The sequence below is a fragment of the Xiphias gladius genome, chromosome 18, assembly GCF_016859285.1.
Source record: "Xiphias gladius isolate SHS-SW01 ecotype Sanya breed wild chromosome 18, ASM1685928v1, whole genome shotgun sequence".
Taxonomy (NCBI): Eukaryota; Metazoa; Chordata; class Actinopteri; order Istiophoriformes; family Xiphiidae; genus Xiphias; species Xiphias gladius.
Window position 1 is genome coordinate 18,442,527 of NC_053417.1, and position 22,671 is coordinate 18,465,197.

General features: G+C 43.1%; 2 protein-coding genes across 4 annotated transcripts in view; one reads left to right on the forward strand and one right to left on the reverse strand.

The window, feature by feature from the left end:
- The window catches only part of LOC120803301, a 41,881-nt gene extending 28,564 nt beyond the window's left edge, over positions 1-13,317 (reverse strand). Inside the window, exon 1 of the mRNA XM_040151642.1 lies at positions 13,225-13,317. The gene's annotated coding sequence lies outside the window, so the exon portion shown is untranslated. The remainder of the gene's footprint in view (positions 1-13,224) is intronic.
- Positions 13,318-18,424: 5,107 nt separating this feature from the next.
- nkain4 (sodium/potassium transporting ATPase interacting 4) overlaps positions 18,425-22,671 on the forward strand; it is a 43,896-nt gene continuing 39,649 nt past the window's right edge. For all 3 annotated transcript variants that reach the window (XM_040151814.1, XM_040151812.1, XM_040151813.1), the window contains exon 1: positions 18,425-18,679. In XM_040151814.1, coding sequence (XP_040007748.1) covers positions 18,626-18,679 — 54 coding nt within the window. In that variant the 5' untranslated portion in view covers positions 18,425-18,625. The remainder of the gene's footprint in view (positions 18,680-22,671) is intronic.

Sequence of the window (22,671 nt, forward strand, 5' to 3'; positions counted from 1 at the left end):
GAGCGTTTTCGTCCAAATTTAACCGTCTGTTTGGCATTTACCAGTGAGTTTTACCAAGCTACAGTAGTAGGCTACAATCCATTACCTGTGGTTGGCCTGGCCGTGTCTCACTCAGAAAACAGCCCCCCAATCAGAAGAGAGGCTCTGAGCCTCTCTATTGATTTCGGTGCAACATCTGATGACTTCGTGATTATACCCCCTCTAAAATGTTCATAAAACACAAAACTCAGACAAATAAGAATGCAAACAGAAACACACACATACACGTGTAGACCCACATGGCAGCGCTAGTTCCCAGGTCTCGGGTGGCGAGTGATGTTTTCACACTTGTGTGGGGAGATTGCTATTTCTGCACGGAGCCAGATAACTCAATTATTCATCGTGGATGCTTGTGCACTCACTTTACCTCTGTAAGGAAGGGGGAGGGTGTGTCTTGCTCAGAGTGAGTCTTCCACGTGTGCATGTCTATGTGTGCGTCTGAGTGTGTGCGCGTGTGCGAGGAGACCTCCAACAGAAGATGAACTGCTGACATGCCACACCACACAGTAGGAGAGGAGAGAGGCAAAAGAGGAAAAGGAAAAGGAGCTGTCATAAACATGGCAATCAAAGAGATATGAAGCGGAAGGTGAGGATCAAAGAGCAGAAGGAGAAGAGGGAAGGAATTAGTTCCCTTATCTCCTCTCTAAGCCAACCTCCCAAACCTCTCTAGCTCAATAAACGGTTACAAAGAAAAAGACTTTTTGAATTACCAGCAAAACTGAAACTCAGCTACTGTGGCGTTCAACCTTTCTGCACAAAGAGGGCATTTTAAGCAACTTTCGTAGTCTTGCTCATGTGGTCTGAAACTAAAACACAACACTTTGAGACTGTTATCGATACAACGTTCTTGTTGTTTTGCCCCCACAAAAGTCACACAGTTTTTTCCATTGGTTTTGAGCCAGTCTTTGTTTAAGCGTAAAGTGCAGAAGACAAGACATCAAGGACAGGAGACAAAAGAGGCATGATATTTGAAGGAGGTGGTCACTTGGCTGGATTCAAACCATCAACGTTGTCGCCGTATTGTATTGTATGGGTAGAAGTCCACTTAGCCACAGACCTTTACACAGTAGATTGTTAAGGCCATGACTCAGTGTGTGCTGCTGTGAGTCCACAAACAGCTGCTGAGTGCTGCCCCTAGGGCACATTTATCACCCCTGACACCATATGGAGTCCTAGGAAGTCCTGAAAAAAACACTCTGCGTACACATAGCCTTTAGACACAGACATTATGTACACATTTGCATGTGCACATGTAAACAAAGAAAAATCTTCACACGCAAATTTTTTGGCTATAGTACAAATTTAAATCCTGTTACATGCACATACACAGACACGTGCCTACAAACACTCACACAATTGCACAACACATAGATCAACCATAATCCTAAGAATGATTCTATACCTGCGCATTTTGCACATTTGTTGCTTTTCCTGACATCAATCTTTGACTTGAAAAGAAGTGAAAACATGCACACAACTCTTTGTCGGCAGCAGCCCACCTCTGCTTGTGCTGCCGCCCTTATTTCCCTGAGGACGATTCCGGAGAGCCAAATGAAGGAGTTACACATGTCGACACTTCCATGCGACCATGTCCCACACCACACCTGCCCAGTGGCTCTTTTCATCAGCTTTACAGTTGGTGACTCTCCCACAGACACACAGACAACGTGCAGTAAATTCACAGAAACACAAGGCCACACACACAGAGACAAACTTAGCTGTCTCATTTGGCAGATCACATACACACACATGAATTCACACACACTTTCCTCCATTTTAATCTTTAGGGCATGCAGACTCTTTGAGTGATTTATTTTAAATCATTCCCTTGGGGTTTTACGGGATTGAGCCAGTACTCAATGTGATCATAGCATTCACTTTCTATGTCAGCATTTTATGAATCAACCCCCTTACCCTCAGTTTTTCTGGGTGTGCATGACTATTTGGAAGCAAGCTAATGAGAGAGAGGTAGGAAGAGGAGATGTGTGTGTGGGGGAGGGGGGCACAGAAAGAACGAACCGGCACTGTGATGAGTGTACACTGTAAGTTAGCATACTGTCTGTAGCATACGCCCCCACGGTTTTGGGTGAGTCACTCTCTGCACTTTCAAGCTTGCATCCAATCTTACATGCCTAAATATGCAACAGTTTCTGTGTGTGCGTGTTTGGGTGTTTGAATTTTAGCAGACCCCAAAGAAAGCACAGCATGAACCTCAAATGCTCTGTAAAAACTAAGCTGTGACACGACAAAGCCAAACCACGGTACACCCCTCAGCCGTCATCCTACCAGCTCCCATTCACTGCCCAGTACTAAGTACCATCCAAATGACTGTGTCTAATTTCCACTGGATATTCCATTTCCATTTGAAAGGTGGCTAGTGCCCATTGAGCAGCGTTATCGTGGCTGTGCAGACAGAGAGAGGCTGCCCTGCTCCTCCCAGTCTCAGACAGAGAAGTCATCGAATTGATTCAGTCTTAAAAGCCAGGTCAGCCTCGACAATGGCAGCTTACGGAAAAACCATTACCCCAGGTGAATTCTGAAATGTTAACCTACATGCATGTTTGCCGTCACTCTCCCTCTCTCTCCGACAATCCTACACAACAACACAGATGGAGAGGAGACAGGAGAGAGAGCTCTGTGGGTTGCTTCTCAATGGAGTAAGCAGGCTCCTCTCTAGGTGAGTCATGCTGTCTTTCTTTACACTTCTTGTCCAAGGCCACCTACCTTACACCTCCACTCTAGCACAGCTACTGCCAAGTTACTACTCCTGCTCATCCATTACACTACTCCCAGTCTCTGACACTGTAGAAAAGTCACAGATGACTAATGTGATCCAGCTGAAATGCCTGCTGCTGCACTGAAAATGATATGTGATGTTTAAAGCTGAAACCCATAACTTTTATTAGTTAGAATATCATTACCATATATCATTTGCCTGGTTGAGTGATGTAATTGTTAGGAATGGCACATTTGCTGTGGTTGGACTTGCTGTCTCCAGTGTGTGATGCTATTCAGTCTCACTGCTCTCCTCCCCATAGCTTGCTACTCTATAAGGATGATACCAACAGTCCAGTTCAAAACTGTTCAAACCAGAGCCATCAAGTGGGGAAAGTCGCATTTTCACCATTTTTGTAAGGTGTCTCATTCAAAGCAACAGCAAAGCGTGAGTCGTGGATAAACGTTTTAGCATTGTCAACAGCTGATTCAACTACATTAAAAGGCAGGCTTCAACACAATCCTCTGCACCAGAAATAAAATAACAAGATACCACAGTGGAAACATCTACGTAAAAAAGATTTTTAACAATGTTGACTCTTTTGGTACCGCTAAGTACAAGGCTAATACCACTATCTAGCTGCTCAAATCTGCTGATTATGTTCTTGATTAATCATTTTGTGTACAAACAAATGTCATAATTTCCCATGCCCAAGTTGACATGTGCAAATGTCTTGTTTTGCCCAAAACCCATAATATATTCAGTTTACTACTGTGTACAAAAAAGAGAAGCATCAAATCTCCACATTTGAGAAATTAGAACCAGCAATTGTTTGGCATTTCTGCTTGAAAAATTATTAAGATGATTATTTAATTATCAAAATAGTTGCTGGTTAAATGTCAGTCAACTGACTAATTGATTATTCGGCTAATATTTGCAGTCCTTGTATTGCTATTAGCTACTTGGCCTTTTCTGACACAACATAAATTTGCATGAGATCAGTTAATAGAAGTTCCAGTCCTTCAATAAAGTCATAATATGCACACAGTGCTTGGGTATAGTTAGTTGTGTTAGGCATGTGTCTATAATTGCAATCTGAACAGTGCTTGGATATAAATAAGGAAAAAATAAAGGGGGCAAAAATTACATCACATTAATATTTTATAGGCATTGCTTCTCAGTATGGAAGCAAATTATATCAGTAGCGATTTCACTTAGTGTTTGACCTGCTGGCCTTGTATGTTTGACGCCAGTGAGATATACAGTGTGTGTGTCACAGTGTGAATCAGGTTAATATTGTGCAGGGGTTCTGCTAATTGGGTTAGTGCACAGTTCTGTTAATTGGGTTAGCAGAGATTCCATGATAGCGACCATGCTGACAGGCCCAGCTTGCTATCGATCAGATGGGTGAATGAAAGGGACAAACACAGCAGGTGCTTTCATTAAACAAGTGCAAACACATGCAGACACAAGGAACTACACACACACACACACACACACACAAACACACACACATCAGATAACACTGGGACTTTAGATCAATTCTGACAGAGGAACGGTGGAGGTGTATAGATACCATCAAATATAATACAAATTATAATAGAATATATCAAAATATTATACAAAAATGCTGAAAGTAATCGTGGGTATTTACAAAACTGGTAGCAAATGGCTAAATAAACATGGATTTGTTTGTGTGTTTGCATGAAAGAGAGAGAAAGTTTGTGAGAGAGAAAAAGACAGAGACCACTTGGGACCTCAGCTCTCTTTCATGTGGAGGTGAATACATAAATAATAAAATTAAATCATCAAAAACAGCCCAAAATAGCCTCAGCCCCTCCCTCAATGAGATACACACACGCAAAGTATCATACGTTCCACATTCTTCAAAGTTGTATTAGTAGGTAACAGTCTTCAGATTTAATCATCTGTGTATTAAAATGTCAAATGATGACAAAAATATCTTTTTTTGCGCCTGTTACACAAGAATTAAAATGGCTTGCATACAGAAATAACAGTCTTCTTGATTTAAAATGTCATTTTACAATAAAAAGTAAAAGAATAATTGCCACCAATGTGGTTGTGTAGGGCTTTGGATTGCTGCTTGCCTCCATAGCTATCCGTTATCTGATGGAAGCTAGGCACAATCTGCAAGGTGTTGGGAGAGCAAAGTACTAAATAAAGATATTTTCAAGGTTCCAAGAAATCTCAACCCCAGTTGTGTCAATTCACTTCCTTGCTTAACACAATCTGCTGCCTCCTAAAATAGCTCCGTGTTTCTCTGAAGCCCTGCTCTTGACTTAACACCAAGGCAGACAGAAAGGGTGCATACAGCAACAAAGACCGTCAATGCATAAACCACAACATCCACGCTGTTACAAGCACACAAACCCACTGCAAGATCTGGAGATTCATTTTGTGTGATCCTGCTACGTAATATGTGATAGGTACACACATAGATTTGGCTGCTTAGGTTTCAATATGGGAAGATCACACACCTGTGATAGTGTGCTCAACATCTGGCCCTGTGACAAAAGTTTAGGACCTTTATTTCACTTTTGAAAACTTGAACAGTATAACTGGCCTCACAAAGAAAAATGTCAAGACAACGTGTTTGACGCCAGTCCTCACATAAAGAGATATTTCCAGATTTTTAGAGCTGCTGAGTGCCAAAAACCATAATCTAAATGGATTAGCCCTCTCTTGCTTATGTTTGGATTCTGCTGTGAACTATTCTTTACAGCCTAAGGCAGACTCTGGAGTGGAGTTCAGCTGATCTGATCTCTCTTTCCACAAGTCACTCTTATTAAGCAGCACCACTAAAAGCCTGAGGATTCTCTTACTAAACCAATCAATATAGGATCTGCCTTGCCATGGTCCCCAGAGCCCTCGACTCCACCCTTCATTCTTCCTCCAGCTTTCACCGTCCCTACGGTCTCACTCATTCATGTTAGGCACTTGGGTGAGGTGGATGCTACCGTGCATGTGTGTGCGTGCATTTGTGTGATCCGGCTACGTAATATGTGATAGGTACACACATAGATTTGGCTGCTTAGGTTTCAATATGGGAAGATCACACACCTGTGATAGTGTGCTCAACATCTGGCCCTGTGACAAAAGTTTAGGACCTTTATTTCACTTTTGAAAACTTGAACAGTATAACTGGCCTCACAAAGAAAAATGTCAAGACAACGTGTTTGACGCCAGTCCTCACATAAAGAGATATTTCCAGATTTTTAGAGCTGCTGAGTGCCAAAAACCATAATCTAAATGGATTAGCCCTCTCTTGCTTATGTTTGGATTCTGCTGTGAACTATTCTTTAAAGCCTAAGGCAGACTCTGGAGTGGAGTTCAGCTGATCTGATCTCTCTTTCCACAAGTCACTCTTATTAAGCAGCACCACTAAAAGCCTGAGGATTCTCTTACTAAACCAATCAATATAGGATCTGCCTTGCCATGGTCCCCAGAGCCCTCGACTCCACCCTTCATTCTTCCTCCAGCTTTCACCGTCCCTACGGTCTCACTCATTCATGTTAGGCACTTGGGTGAGGTGGATGCTACCGTGCATGTGTGTGCGTGCATTTGTGTGATCCTGCACACCCAAGACAGATCTGATACCAAATGCACCACTATCTCAGACATCAGGAAGTGAAGCAGGTGAAAACGGTCCTCTGAGGCAGAGCTGAGGAGCAAACCGCCTGTTAATGAATAAATAAACACACCAGTCAGCGTGAATGCCCCGCTGTCCTCGCTGTCTTTGAGTGCAGAGGCTGATCTTCCATCGCCAACACCTGTGTGACTGTCAGAGGAATCGATAAACAGCTACTGTTGCAAAGGTGAACTCGCCCAGCAGCGCACACCGTGGTTACACTGGCTGCCTGCATCTCGAACAGGAAGAGACATTTATAACAGAGTGACACAGCTCATATTCATGTTAATACCATAACTGTGTTGCCAAATAGAGCCAAACATACACATAAATACATACTGTACATATGCAAATATGGACAGATGGCTTAGGAAGATGTAGAAACACATACACACTTGCACAAACACAGTCAAACACACTCATGCACACAGCATTGCATCCTGTAATGTATCATGTACCTCACCTACTCTGCTCAGGCCTAATATATGACTGGCTTGATAATCATGTCATCACCATACAAAAAAACAAAAGACAATAATGGGGAAGATTAAACTGCATTCAAACCTTTATCAAAGACACAGCATAAATTACCAACCACATTTTGTATAATTATGCGCTTATCACACTTACTTGACAACAAGTGGGAGGTAACTTTTTCTCTTTTGTATTATTTCTTGCTGAGACATTCACTCACAAGAGAGTTTTCATATTAAAATATAACATGATGACATCATTCAGTTATCGCCATCCGATGACGCAATAGGCATCACTAACTGCCGAACGCCTTTGCTAGTTGATGGGAGGAGTTTTACTTGCACTGCGAGTACTTGTTACTGGTTTGGTTTGTTGCCACTCTGTGGATCTGGACGGAAGCTGGTATATGCTGGGTAGACTTCTGAAGAAACACACCTGTTGCCCCCACGCTGCTGATTTGACACCCGAACCAGAGCATGAGAAGTGGTTATGTAACCCCTACCTTAAAGCAAGAGCAGGCAGTTCTTTTATGTTAAGGTATGCCAATCTAAGCGCAAAAAAACACAAAGCAGAGGTGCGCTAAAGAAGAGCATCCCGTCCCTACTAATGAGACCCAGATGATTCGCTCTATTTGCGCAGATTAAACTGTTGTTGGTATAAACACCGCTCCACCCAAAAGAGGTGACAAACTCAAACTTTAAGTATGAAAAAACCAAACTGTCTTCCCTCTCTCTTCAGCATGGATACAGAGTACCCTGCTGTAACTGTAGCTGTAAGCCCTTTTCAGTGAGGCACTGAGTGGAACAGTCCGAACAGCCAACAGCAGAAAACTGAGGTAACAGTGTGGTTTATTCACTGTGCTGGAAAAGGTCTCAGTAGGTCAAATGTGATTGATTTAACATGACTTAAAACAGTGACGCTCTACACTCACAAATATCTCTGATAAATGATAACTGAAAAGCCATGCATACTAGCATATTTTAAAGGCAGTCTTCATACACCATTAGCTAATAAATCAAAGAGCGCCTTGATACTAAATGTGAGATGAGAGTTGAAGGAATATTTACAGTAATTTTAAACTCAGCCTTAACTGCTGCTGAGACTTTCTAAAACCAGTTGATAGGAAGTATAAAGCTAAATGTTCTTGTGAGATCTACAACTGGGGTTTGCATTGACTCAGATGACTGCTAAAACAAATGTACATGTAAGCAGATACATGCTGTGGCATTCTATTATAGTGGGCTCCATTTCCTCACATCAGATTACTTGATGAGGACCTGTGGGTCCGTCATTTCAACAAATAATGCAGGATAAAATCTGATGTAAATTTCAAGTTCATAAAGCAACAAAAGCTGGCACAAGTTTCAGCAGAGAATGTTTTCTCTCCGTTTTCTCTCTTCACGTTGCTGACTGCTGTGGGAGCGACGGCAGTAGAGGATGGAGTACATTGCCTACATATAATAATGTAGCTGCAACGTTCAGAACAAGCATATTATTTCATGTTCTTGTATTATGACTGTATCACATTAAAGATCATGGGGAGTTGACAGCATATCTATGTATATCACTGCTTTTTCTTTGCTGCTTTATTTATTGTGTTTGCTCTTGTACATAGTTGTGTTCAGGGGCATTAGGCTGTAAAGCTGCTGAGACATGAATCAATACTTATGAATTACAGTGCTCCTGCTCTAATGGCAAGCTACTGCAATACTGTGCCTGGCCTGAAATGTAGTTAGTGCATTCTGAGATGATGGATACTAAACTACCCATGCACTCAACAATTAATGAGGAGGATTCTGTGTAACTGCATGCAGCATGCATGGATTGATCAGTCAGGGCATGTGACACAATAACAGGTGTGAATTTTGAGATGCAGTGTAGTGTGAAAAAGATGAAGGTCTAACTGGCCAATGTCCTTTTTCTTTTCATGTGTCTAAGACGAGAGTAACTGAGAATATCACCGATTTGCTAGCCCATCACTTTCTTGATCTCAGGTTGCTATGGTGACCTTTTTTTGTTTAAATGTGGTATTATATGGACTCACTGTCAATGTTTAGTTTACTATTGAATTTCACAGAAGTATAAAAGAAAACATTTTAAAAACTATTCCTTCCATTCATTTCTTCCACTTCGCTCTGCTTGTCAACCCTTATTGACTCATTCTCTCTCTTTCTTTCTTCAGTGTCAATTTCCTTATTTCCTCTCTTGGTCTCAGCAAAGCTTCTTATTGCCCTATACACAGCATTAATAATTGAGAGCATTTTATGCAGACAGTGAGTTTTGGTGCCCTGAGCCCTTTGGTCATGGATCCATGGCACTAATGCTGGGTGGCAGGCCAGTTTGAGGCTCCACACTCCAAGTCCAGGCTAGGGCACATCTGTCTGGCTGACTGGCCAATCTACGACGCCCCCGATCCCTGAGCTATTATGCAAGTGGCTGACATGAACACACCCATGTGCCCATACACACTGCGCAGATTCACGGACCATTTAGTCTGGGATCTCTAAAGCTCACCTCACACTTACACAACTTTTACAAACGAGCGAAGGCCACAGACAATGACGGACATTTTCAAAACCGTCAACAACTGTGATCCACTGTGCTCTCTGTCCTCTCTTATAAGCACTTTAATTCTCAGTCACAGACACACACTCACATACACTCTCTATATGTAATGTATATGAGATAGAATGGTAGTTTGTATGAGCAGGAATTATTAGTGCTTAAGGGAGCGTTGATTTGAAAAGGAAAGTAGTTTCATTGAACAACAAGGCAGTTCTCAGTTGGAATCCAATGCTCAGTTTCTGATTGGCTTACAGCTTTCTTAAAAACAAAGCCTGTACCTACACAGTGGCATTACTAGCAATTTAAGGCTTCGAGAAGAATTTAAATTACCACAGAGCATTTAAGGACTACTTACAATTCATCAAAATTTGTTAGAACATTATCAAGGTCAACAGCACCATGATTTGTCTGATTATTTACCTTCTCCTCTTCATGGTTTTAAGAGCTGTAAGCCGACCATGAATAGAAAGTTCAATTCTATTCAATCTCTCTCTCACACACAGCTATTCTAAGTAACACATGCTGTAATTTTCTCTTATATACAGTCTACTATCGTTCTGTTTTACACAAACTGCCATTCTCAATCACTCAGAGTAAACTATCATTTTCTCTTGCATTTCAGTCGTATAGTATGCCTGTCTTTATTCAAGCAAATGTGCCCACTGTGTTCGTGCGGTGCGTGATCACTGCCCCAAAACAGCCATTGTAGTGTCTCTACGTTTGCTAGTTAGCAGCATACGAGGCGACCATGTGTGCGCAGAGTGAGGCTGCCTGTATGTTTGTGTCACAACTCAGACTCACACTGACCTCAAAACACACCAGACACCTGAGTTCTTTCTACTATATTCCTCCAGTTTCTGTATGTTTATGAAGCAGAGTCGTAACTTGCGTCTGTTCACTTCTGCTTGCATTTTCCACTGATTTTATGTCCAATCACACCGCCTCTAAAATCCAATTTGCTTTCAGGCTGACTTCAAGAGTATAGTTGTATGTGCACGATAGTGCTGTGTGTATAGTATTGGCTCTTTATACTCAGTGCCCACTTTATTGGCTACAACTGTACAATCTATGGCAAATCAATACAAGATTTCTGCCATAAATTCTAACTTTACAAAGTTTATATTGTTCGGTTTCTGTTGACATTGTCAGAAATGTGTAACTTATATATATATATATATATATATATATATATATATATGATTGGGGTCATGTAGTAAGTAATGGTGCTGTATTGGACTGCATTAAATTTAGAGGTGTTTCTAATATTCTGTAACTAGGGAGGACAAAAAATTAGAAACACCTGTCAATACAATCTAGTCCAGTACAACACCATATGTGCTAAAACATATCCTTGAATTAACACCTCAGTGACAGTGTCCCCAAAAACTGAAAATCACAGACGTCACAGAGGTCGACTTTATGGCAGAACAGCTGTATTGGATTCCATAAGATTGTACAGGTGCACCTAAATAAAGTGGCCACTGAATGTATTTGTTGTAGAGAGAATAGTAGTGTAAGTAGATTACGACAGTGAGCACAAGAAATAATGAGTGTGGGTATAAGAAGGTATACTAATGTGGATGGGAAAGTATTGTGATGCTGTCTTTGACAGCAGTTGTGATTTACGACCACTCATAAATACTACTCCTTAGGCAACCGTCTGCATGTGTGTTTATTAAAGAGAGTGTATATGTTTCATAAGTGTATGCCGAATGTGTAGGTGACGAGAGGGAAGAAGCTGCGGTGCAGGTGTGCACGTGAACCCGAGAGAGTGTGTTTATTTCTATGAGATGAAGGTGGGAAGGGATGATGGGATGGAGGGTGGATGAGACAGGAGGGACGAGGGAGGGAGGAGGAAGGAGCGCTCCAGTCCTGTCGCCTTGGGTGCATCAGCAGCAGGAATTGTTCTCTGCCCTGTGGGGGCCATCTGACTGTTCTGTCACCCTCCACAGAAGGCTGACTCTGCCTTAAAGTGCCCGGCCCTGCGCCTTCAATTCGACATGCTTGATGTTTAATACATACACAGGGAGAATATTGAGAACGCCTCGGGAGAAAAGCAGCACATAGGCTGTAAGGGAGAGAGGGTTTTTTTTTTTTTTTTTGCAGTTTGTAGAACAACCAAGAAAAGAGGAGCTCCTGTACAAAGTGTGCGTGGGCAGACTGTGAACATAATTGCCTGGGATTCGAACCAGAGCTGGAGCTCCATCGCAAATTTGAAATATATGAGATCCAAGAGTTAAGCACCTCTCAACAGAACACACTTGCGGTGAGTGGGGGACAGCCTCACACTGGTGATTGTGTAATGCGCTGACATATCTGCGCCAGGAAATATACGTCACATTCACACACGATGCTTCAGTCGTGAACTTAACACGTAAGCTGAAATGCCTCTCCCAGTGTGCTCCTGTGCTTCTGCAATCAGCGTGAGTGTGGTGTAATTCAGGGCATCACTCCTCAATAAGGCAGGAGAACGGCCCTCAGGGGTGACCCTCCTGCTTAAGTCAACACAAAGAGTGTAATGAGGTGAAATACACACACACACACACACACACAGGCACACATGCACACACGCACACAATGAATATGGGAACCTTTGCTGCATAGTAAGTGGATTTCATTCATCTACATGCACTGGGCCCGCTGTAGAAGTTCCACTCACACCCACGCCCACACATTCAGCAGCACAGGGAGCGATTCCCTCTGTAGCTTATTACAGGTGAGAAAATAATTGCGGACTGAATCACATATAGAGCTGTGGTGAGGATTAATACTGCTTTCTGCTTCACTTTGCAATCATGTCCTTTCAAGGTAGACAGCTCTAATGTAAGCCAATAATGTATCATAACAGACAGAATTTGTATTTTGGTAAAAGAAAAAAATCAATCTCACTGTTACTGCTCAGTTGTGGAAATTAAACATTAAACATTGATATTAAAAGCCCGTGTTTCTGCTTGACAAGTCTGTGTCTCCTCTTCTGCACCCGACAGTCAGTAAGTTCATCACTTCTGAGTCCTTAATTAATCAACCCTGCTGTGTCAGTGGGACTGGTGCCTTTCTCTTACCATCACGTACAGCAACCCACGCACTCCGGTCCATCGGGGGACTAATGATGAGTGCCTGTGATCGGAGAGTCCCTAACAAAGGCTTGATTAATTAGCCTCACACTGACACTGTGGCCGCAGTGTGCAACACATGTTCACTCTAATCAAAACTTTAAAGGAACATGAAACCCACTATGATGCACTGCGAGATATTAAACCTTGCTGCGTACATGCATGAAGTTACTGGTGTGTGCAGGGTGGGGGGGGGGGGGGGGTGCACCATTCCAAATTAACGGGGCAACTTTCACACATCGCTGACCAACCGGCTCCGCTGCACTTTACTAAGGAGTCTATGAATGATTGACCGGACAGGTGGGATCGAGCAGGGCATAATTCGGAGGCGATACAGAGGGACGGGCGTACAGACTGTCCAAAACTGTCCACATGTCACCAAAGTGGAACCAAAATGAAACAGACGGAGATGGGGTGTATTGTACTCACTCGCCCCCCCCCCACTCGGTGCGTTAGAGGAGCATCCTGGTCTCTCGCGGCCAGCTCTTCAGATGAGTTCTCCTGGGACAGCGCGCCTTGATTCTCACTATCATTCTTTGGAAAGCCCCAGCCTCTTCACAGCCTCTCCTTACTCTTCTTCTTTGACATCACATGAGAGAGAGAGAGAGGAGAAAAAAAAAAAAAAAGCAAAAAAAAAAAAAAAAAGCTGCATGCCAAACGAAATTCACCTTTAAATTGTTGTTTCGGGGTTAGAGTCGTCCGTCTCTCAGTGCGCAGAGCTTAAGTGACAGCAGCGGGTTCCTATTTGAGGGGATGCTGACGCGCAACCGGAGGGGCTCGCCTCCTGCCTCTCTCATCTGGCTCCATCAGCTCTCGGTTAGGCAGCAGCATGTGACTGAAAACCCTGTCAAGGCAGACGCAACAACGGATACGGCTTCCGGTAAAGGCTTTTCAAATAAAACATCGATTTACAAATGAAAGGCAGGGCTATTCAATCTCGGCCCAAAAAAAAAAAAAAAAAAAAAGTCTGGAGAAAAAAAATTAAATAAAAGATTAGACCTCAATAACAGCAAACTAAAATTAAGCATAATACAAAATATCAAATGAAGAAACACTGTACAAAAACATGTTAATGAAAGTTTAGTTGAGCTTTATTCCTATTTCTATTAATGCATAAGTGTTGCCCATTGCCAAAAGAACATTGGACCTATAGCATTTTGAAACACTTATATGCAACTCAGTATCTTTTGTATAAAATTAATTCATAGCAAATGCAAATACAGTGAACATCACTCTTACAGCCTTCGGCCTTTTTCAGCAAAGGCTAAAACTGATATGGATGAAATCTAAATTTCAAAATAAATAAGAATTTGTTCTAATATTCATAAATTGCACGATATTTATATAATCACAAACATTAGTATGCATATAATCACATGATAATATCCCATAAAATAATTTAAAAGATTTTCAGAGAAATTAACTGTTTTTCTGTTTCATTTAGATACAGTCATTGTGCTGCAAGCCAACGTTACGGCCCATCCAGCATGAAGGAGCAAGCGGACGTAAGAGTTCGTACAGCAAATCATGGCTAAAATACTACAGGAAGTTGGACGTACATTCAGCATTTAGCAAGACGGAAGACTCCAGGGGTATAGATGTGTTAAGGAGAGGTTTGCTTAAACTCCCGTCATAACAAGTTAGGGTTAAGATACATCCTTATTTCTGTCAGGCACTCTGTAAGCTTATGTCAGTGTTTATATCCCCTCTAGTTGTACTATATATATATATATATATGAATTGCACTTTAAATAAAAAATCCTCATATTTAGCCTACATGTTGTCAGGCTGTCTCTGGCTGTCAAAATCTATGCAGCAGGCAAGCTTGAAATAAAAAAAAAATTGATATGCTAAACACATTGTTTGGAGAATCACTTTAGTGACTCTCAGTGACTCACACATATGAGTGTCTTATCTCCCCCAGCCTCCCACCTCATCTGGTTTAGATGTATGGTTTCGTTCTCTGCTTGCACTGCTCTTTTTTCGTATCCAACCCATTCATCTAGACCATAGACTGTATTAACTTTATGAAAAACAGTAAAGAAGGATGCAGTTTCACAAAATGCAGTTTCACAGTTGTACCACAGGCTATATTTGTAGTAAGGAACGTCAAGCGTGTGATAGGCTTTCATTGTGAAGGAAATCTACCTAATTTCCTGCATTTTCCCGGCTTATGTCTTGCTTGACGCACCTGTGAAGGCACCCATTCAATTAAAACCGACCTCACAGACGAGCGCCCCCACGCGGCCATCTTTAGAATAACACCAACTGCTCAAAAAGATTCTGGGGACCAGTATTTCTTCGACAAAGCATAATCCCATTATAAATTATTGACATGCTCCTCATAATAGCCTCTGTATTTATTCTTCATCGAGTCTGGAACTTTCTTCATGGCAAAATAATGGAGAAAAAAATCAGATGAGAGTCTGTCTCCAAGGGCACATGCATAATCTTAAACTTTTATGAGCATGGGCCTAAATAAAGAAAGTATTCACATGGTTGTTGGACAGCCAGTAGCAGCTGCCATTTGCAGCTCTGCGGGCTAGTTTGTGTTGATGATTCCACTGTATTTTGGTGAGGATTTAAGGTGAGGTTCACATCATTTGCCACAGAAGGGGTTAGTTGCACGATGCAAAATATCCCGTTTTGTTTTCTACCCACAATAGCTCCCCAGGTAGCACGCAGTATTTTAGCCTGAATAATGCCATCCTTTGTAAGCCTGTGGTATTAGCAAACTGCTGCTGCATCACAATCATATGGGGAAATCAAGTCATTCAGGCTGCTGTAAGGATAAGAAAGGATGGAATCTGTTTTGCTCTCAGGTCTCCATCAGCCTCAGAAATGATGAATTGGTCATTAGATGACGGTGAAACAGCATGAAGAATTTTCACTGGTGTGTTTGAGCGCCAAAATGTGTGAGAAGAGAAACAGAGAAAGAAAGAAAGAGTGGGGAACTAGAAGCCACAGTCTAGGACGCTTTCACAGAGAGAAACGCCTTGTCCTTTTGAGGTCTTTTTTTCTATTGTTGTCCACTATGAGCCAGACTCTTGGGTCTCTTCCACAATGCAGGTCCCCTCAGAGCAGTGCACCACTGGCTATCCTGTCACTTCGCGTTAGTGTCTTTGTGGAGAACAGCGGCCCTCGAGGGCCTGGACACACTTGTCATGAGAGAAGTGTTCCGGACACACACACGCACACACCCGCATACACACATGGCGAGTCGATAAGGAGGTGTCGGGCAAAATGGGCAAAATGGGAACACGAGGATAACCTCCATCAAGTCTTCTAATAGGACTATAACAGTGACCTTATTTCAGCCGTAGCCCTACTCTCTCAGTCGCACTCTCTCCCAGCCACCCACCAAACCACATACACACACAGACATTTTTATGGCACACATTCAAAAAACATGTTCTCATAAGAAATGCAGTTGTGAATGAGTGAGTGAGCTTCATGCACGCAAGAAGTGCACGGCAGTCACTACTGCATTCTACTAGTAGCTCTTGCACTTACTGGCTTGATGTGCAATAGTAAAACATGACAGCAGTTACAAACAAATTGGTACTGACTATACACGCACACACACACACATGCACACAGAAATTGTTCCTCCATTTAATAACATGTTAGACCCCCTGGCGTGTCCATCTTTATAAACTCAAGCTTTGTTTAAACCCACGGAATTTACTTTAGGAGTCATAGCTACGATTCAAATGTTTATAAAGACAGCAAATATATTGTGAAATGTGTAGAGACCAATAGAACAAACACAAATAACACAAGCAAAAGCATAAAAATTGTTTCCTGATCTTAAAAATAGTCGTTTAAAAAAAACCCTCTCAGGGTCTATTTATTAGCTTTTTCTGGACCTTTTAACTGTACCACACATTCTTGGTCATTTCTGCTGACACGCAAGCTCAGCGGCTGTTATGATTTTATCGGTTGCATTTCTGGGACTTTTTGTCCTTTTAGATTTACAGGTAGCGAGTTGACGACTGAGCAAACTCCGTCAGCTGATGAAGACGGTGTGATATGGTTAAAAAAAACAAACCAAAAACCAAAAACAACAAATAAATTTAAAAAAAACTCTGCAAAAAAAAAAAAAAAAACTCCTGAAAAAGCTAGTAAGTGGATTCTGAGTCGGGATTGTTTTGTCAAAAAGAACATGGCCCATATACTGCATGGTGTTGTCATAAAAATTTGTCAAACTATAGTCAGCTTTCCATTGGCAAAATATCCTCAAAACCTCGGAAGGTAACGGTTTTCAGAGTGGTATGTACAGGTCATGGATCTACAGTATATGTACAACATGTAGCACAAATACTCAGCAGGATGCGCCACCTGACTGTGCACAGATTACGTAACACACTAAAGCATGTGCCTGTCTGAGAAAACACGACATGAACAAAATTACAGAGGAGTGACAGACTATTCATCATCAATAGGCTCAAACCTAGTGGGGGGGACGCAAGTGGGGGGTGTTTGCATGGGCTACTAGTGCTCAGGCTTCAGACTGATCACGGTGCTTAATTTTTTTTCACTTTATGAGCCTTCGTGATGAAAGAAAAGCTTTTAAAAAAAAACAACAAATAAATAAAAAATCGCCCGGCTCGTGGCTGCTCACCGGCTTCCATAAATACCCCGAGGTTATTTTTGGCGAGGGGGGGGGCGGTGCGCGCTCTTCCGAGGCCCGGCTGGACGCAGGTGGGCAGGGCGGCGCGGGAAGGCGGAGAAGAGGGGAGAGGAGCTGTGGACTTTAAAGGGGCCGAGCGGAGGAGTGTGGTGTGATGAAATGAGATGTGAAGTGTTTCCTCAGTCAGCCCGGAGACGCTTAAAACATTTATCAAGCTGGTGAGGAGAGAGGGTCCGACCTGCCTCCGTACACCCCGAGAGAGGAGGGGGAGGGACCGGCAGGGTTGCTTTTAAGACCTTTTCAGTTATAGGTAAATCTCACCGAGCGGTGTCCACCCAGGAGGCAAATGGAGCTCCGAACAAAAGGTCTGGGTGGAGAAAGGGAGGCAGGGCAAGGAGGATTTGGAGAGACGGGGGGGAGTAGAGAAACTTGGCATAACATAGTAACAAAAATAACATTTCAGCCAGGAAGGTGCCTCACTGAGATTAAACGTGTGACAATGTATGAATTTGAATTGCTTTAGTAATTAGCCAATATAGAAACTGTAAAAGCACTCAAGCGGGATCCTGTTGAAAATGGGAGGAAACGTTTGTCTCGCCGCAAAATTTGGAGAAATCCCAGAACCAAAGCTTTGGCTTCCATTTTGAACGGTGACCCTGTACCATCATGTGCGGTACACTGATTTTTTTTTCTTTTCTTTAAACTGGCCAGCGTGTGTCTCGTCATGTAGTCGCAAGATGGCGACTGTTCTCCACCGGCAGCAGCACAGTAGCAGCTCATTTAACCCGGTGCTCCTCCTCAGCAGGCTCCCAAGAAAATCATTACATCCCAAAATGAGCCGCTAACATAAATCGTTGACAACATGAATTGCTACAAAATACCAGTGTGAATCTTTAACGCCCCACAACAAATATCCTCTCAAAAATGGCTCTATCACTTAATACGTACATCTAATTGGCAAACTGATTTTTAATTGTCTTAATAGAAATATATGTGGTCACCATGACGACAGATTGATTCCCTGTGTTGAAACATTTTCTAACTAACAAGCGCGCAGTTTCTCGTCTGCCACACCACACCAGACCAGACCGATTCCAGGAACCAGTTGACGCCCTCGGTCGGCCCCATCCCAGCTCCCGGTTGACCACCCCCCCCACACCCCACCCCGACCCCCCCTTTTTACACACCGGCTCGCAACCATCCACCCAGCCAGTCACCTCAAGTGCGACCGCAAGGCAAACAAACAGAAGCCAGACCAGCCAGAGCGATCCCGCCGCGGGTATTTTGGTTCAGCAGAGAGACGCCGGGGCAGAGGAGGAGAATGGGACGCCGGTGCGTGGATCAGGACTGAGTCTGATCGGCACATTCCGAGCTCCTCCGACCCGTTTCCAAGTCCTTTTCTCCCGGCTCAGAGTCACGTTTCCACGGCTGACACAATGGGCTGCTGCAGCGGACGATGCACTCTCATCTTTCTTTGCACTTTACAGTTGGTGAGTTGACGCATACTTCTCTTCTTGTGTTTTCCAAGTTTTTTTTACAATGCGAACAAAAGCTTGAATGTTACCATAATATTTTTAGAATGAGACTTTACAATTAAATGCCCACCTTAGTTGGCCGGTAGGCTATGCCACGTTCTCCTGGAAGCCGAGTGTCACATGTTGAAAAACTGATAGGACATGTTGTCGAAATATCAGTACAGAAGTTCTTTAACTGACCGTAAGTACCAGACGCGCACTACAAGCAAATCTTCCCTGTTATCATATTTTCTGTTACGCTTCCCTCACATGTGTTGACTGGAAGTCATGACTGGTGCTATTCCACACTAGCGACGTTGTTTGTGTCTTTGCTCGATTCACGAGGCAATGTGACAGAAAGCATGTGGCGTCTGGAAGTCGGCTCCTCTCAGCACTAACAGCCTCCAGTAGTGGCGCACAGTGATGGACAGTATTGGGGTAAGTATGCTGTGTGATGCCTGATGAAAGTGCATCGGCACATTTACGGATTCGCTCTTTTGAGGATTGAAACGGTTACCTGTTATATACTCAAATACGGAGTCTCACATGAAGTCACCGTCTCCCAATACACGCATTTCTTCTCTCATCCTAACATTTGAGGAAATCTGCTCATGGAGAAACTCAAACCAGCTGTATTTTGGGAATTGTAGATCCACAAAGACCAGTGGTTGCAGAGACTTATAGCGTGTAGGAGAATTTCAGTTTCTGATCAGTGAAGTGTGGGCTGTGACATTTTATTGATAGTAGCTGTGCAGGCTCAGATGGCGCTTCCCATTGACTCACAGGCCAGCTTGCCTGCGCCTCGATCCCTGAGTAGAGTTTACTTGACAGGATGTGACATTGTTATTTATGATGGTATAAAACTCTGCTTGCTAACACCATGAGCAACCCTGAGTTAATGCCAGTTTTAACAGCTAAGGGAATAATAAAACCTTCCTCAGACATAGAGTCAAATGGGAAAGTTATGATATATTGTAACATGCATGAGGGAAACCCGGAAACAAAGAGAACTGGGACACACAACGAAAGGAAAAAGAAGGTGATGGCAAGTGGCAGTCTGTATCAGCCTTAACTGTCTTGAAAAAGAAACCCAAGTTTCATACCACAGACTCAGTAAAAACACCCAGTTCTCTTATAATGTTGTGTTCCAGGTCAAACCGAAATTTCTACAGCACTCTACAGGTTTTTTGCCACTGTTTGGATAGGCACTTACTGTCTCAGGTCTATATGATTTGAAATATAAGAAGCTGTCAGTCTAGATTTGAAATGAACCACTGGCTGAGTGGAAATACTTTTTCAGAGGAAAAAGATTAAGACAAGTGTTTTTTTTTGCAGTTCTTTCCTCCTGTCATTTGAATGAAATCTTACCGCCTCTGGCCTTAGCTCCCCGCTGCTCTTTCCCCACTACATCTTCAAAATTAATAGAGAGCTGGTTTGTATTTGTGTTTTAACACCTGTGTATCTTTCAGGTTTCAGCTCTGTAAAATGCATTAGATTTTGAGGCATAGGGAACTCGGAAGTCTATATGGTTTAGGTCACGATGGTCTTATTATTGCTGCCTTATTAAGATTCTGACTCGCTCGCTGATGAAGACATAAACACTCGCAAGCACACACACACGAACACAAACATGGAGGGCTATGAGCCCACCTTGAGAGACACACCTGTTTTCCCTTCCCAGACTTCGGACCTTTTTGCATCATTAGAGAGAAGGAGGTCGACCATTTGTTAAGAGGTTTATAAAGCTGTCAGCGGGCTGCCTAAAAAGTCCCTGAGGACCCCTGGAAACAGCTTTATTTTCCCTTGCCATATTTCTGGATGACCTGATACTTCCTGTCTGCCCAAACACATACACACACACACCTACACCTACACACTTCTGATGAGTGTAACCTGCAAAGAGGGGGTTGCTTTAAACCCTGCAAGACCTTTCGAAAGGTCATCAGGTTGTAGGCATTGGCGTTTATGTGCATGCGTGTGTTCACATGAATATACATGTGCGCATGTGTGTGGGGCAGCACAAGGGGCCCCCACTCTCCCCTTGCTGAAACCTATGCATTGACAATGAGCCAGGTTATTCCCAGTCCATTACAGTCTAAAACTACCATTAACAAAACAACATACTCTGCTCATCAGATGTAAAAATAGCCCTTGTGAACCGCTGTGCGGGCTAATTAGCCAGGCAGAGTGCTTTGATCAAACCTCTTTTGGCATCTCGGCCATCCCCTAATTGAATTGTGGTGCGCTTTCCTCATCAACAGGCCGAGTGGTGGGACTCATCTCCCTGGGACAGAAGGCAACAGATAATGAGCCCGTATTGATCGAAACGGCTCTGTTCCCTCTTCCCTCTGCACCCTAACTATTCTAGGCAGTAGGGCTGGATGGTTGTCAGAACCCTGATCAGCGTCAGAGAATGGCAAGCATCAGCAGGAAGCCCTGTCTGTCTAATGATTTGTGTGTTCTTCGAGGCACAAGCAAGCTCGTTTTAGTCTCAGCGGGTTGGTTGTTTGAGGTGTTGACCTAAAGCTGACCTGGCGTGGAAGCTTTTCAATTGGTCACATACAGGACCCAGTCCAGACATATTGTAAATGTCAGTGACTGGTCAGGAGGAGGGATGTGGTCCTGAATGGAGCTGATGGTTAATGTGGCTCTGTGCACAGTTGGTGATTGATGCAGGAGGCCTCTTGGTTGGCCATGGTGGTTTGTCGGGAAAGGGCAGACGCGCGCACACACACATAATCACAGTGAACAAGGGTAATGAGCTCAGAACTGAACATTGACCCTGAAAATGCCTGGCCATAACTGCACTAGCAGCACTAACAGATGCAACCTCACAGGGACACCGACACTATTGTATGCGACCCTCTCCACACACACAAACACACCCACAGACACAGCTGTGCGTTCTGTGAGTTATAGAGTAGTAGCTATATTATTGGGTAAAGATTATAGCCTATGGAGGGAAGTTCAGCTCTGTGGGCCTCTGACAAGATCAGAGAAATGAAGGAAAGAAGCTGGGAGAGGTTTTTTGACCACAGGCAAAAAGAAGCAAAAAGTGTCCATGTTGTTGCAGTGAATGGCTTGATTTGTGTCTATGTGGAACAAAGGGCTGTCAATTTTGTGACCTCTGGTACAGAGGCAGCAGAGATGTGCCGGTTTTACCTCGTCTTCACTCTAAAAACTAAGTGTGTAATATCTTGCATCACACTGCCCACTTTCCCTTTACTCTTTTGATGACAAAGCTACAGAACATACTAACTTTGTAGTGTAGGCTTCAGAGGCGAAGACTGGGTTCAACCAGAGTGCTTCCAAGAAAGTTTTAGCGGATAAGCAGAGTGCCTCATCCTGAAGAGTGTTATCTCTTGAGGCGCGACATTATCCGCTGGCAGTCATCACGTCATCTCCCACACATTACAAAGGATTCAGGCTTTTTTTTCGCTGCTTCCACTACTAACTCATTTGCCTTATGGAAGCGCTAACATTCAAATTTCCTGTTGAATATTCATGAGCTTGGAGATGCTGGATGTCTATCAACATCCTGTCTCTCCCACCTCACCAATCTACATGCGCATATGTGCTAACAGATGCGCGCACACATACACGCAAGACAAACAAGGTCTTGGCCTGCAGCTTTGATATTAATGCATCACACAGCTGTAATTAAGAATAATTACTGCGACTGGGGCAAATTGCATGGCAATAAAACATCGTATGCTATCAGGCAAGAAGGCATGGCTGCTGTATAATCCTGTTCTGTCTTGCCAGTTCCAGAGGTGATGATTCAAAACCTGGTAACTAGTGAAATATGAAAGCTGGACTTGGCAAGAGCTAGAAGATTTCAATTTTACCAGTTACAGATGCTACAAGCATCTGTTTAGGGTAACTTGTTTGGTGGGTGCTTTTTATGAGTGTATGTGTGTGATCAGTGATAATGACCTGTATTTCCTTGGCACTGCCAAGTTGATGGA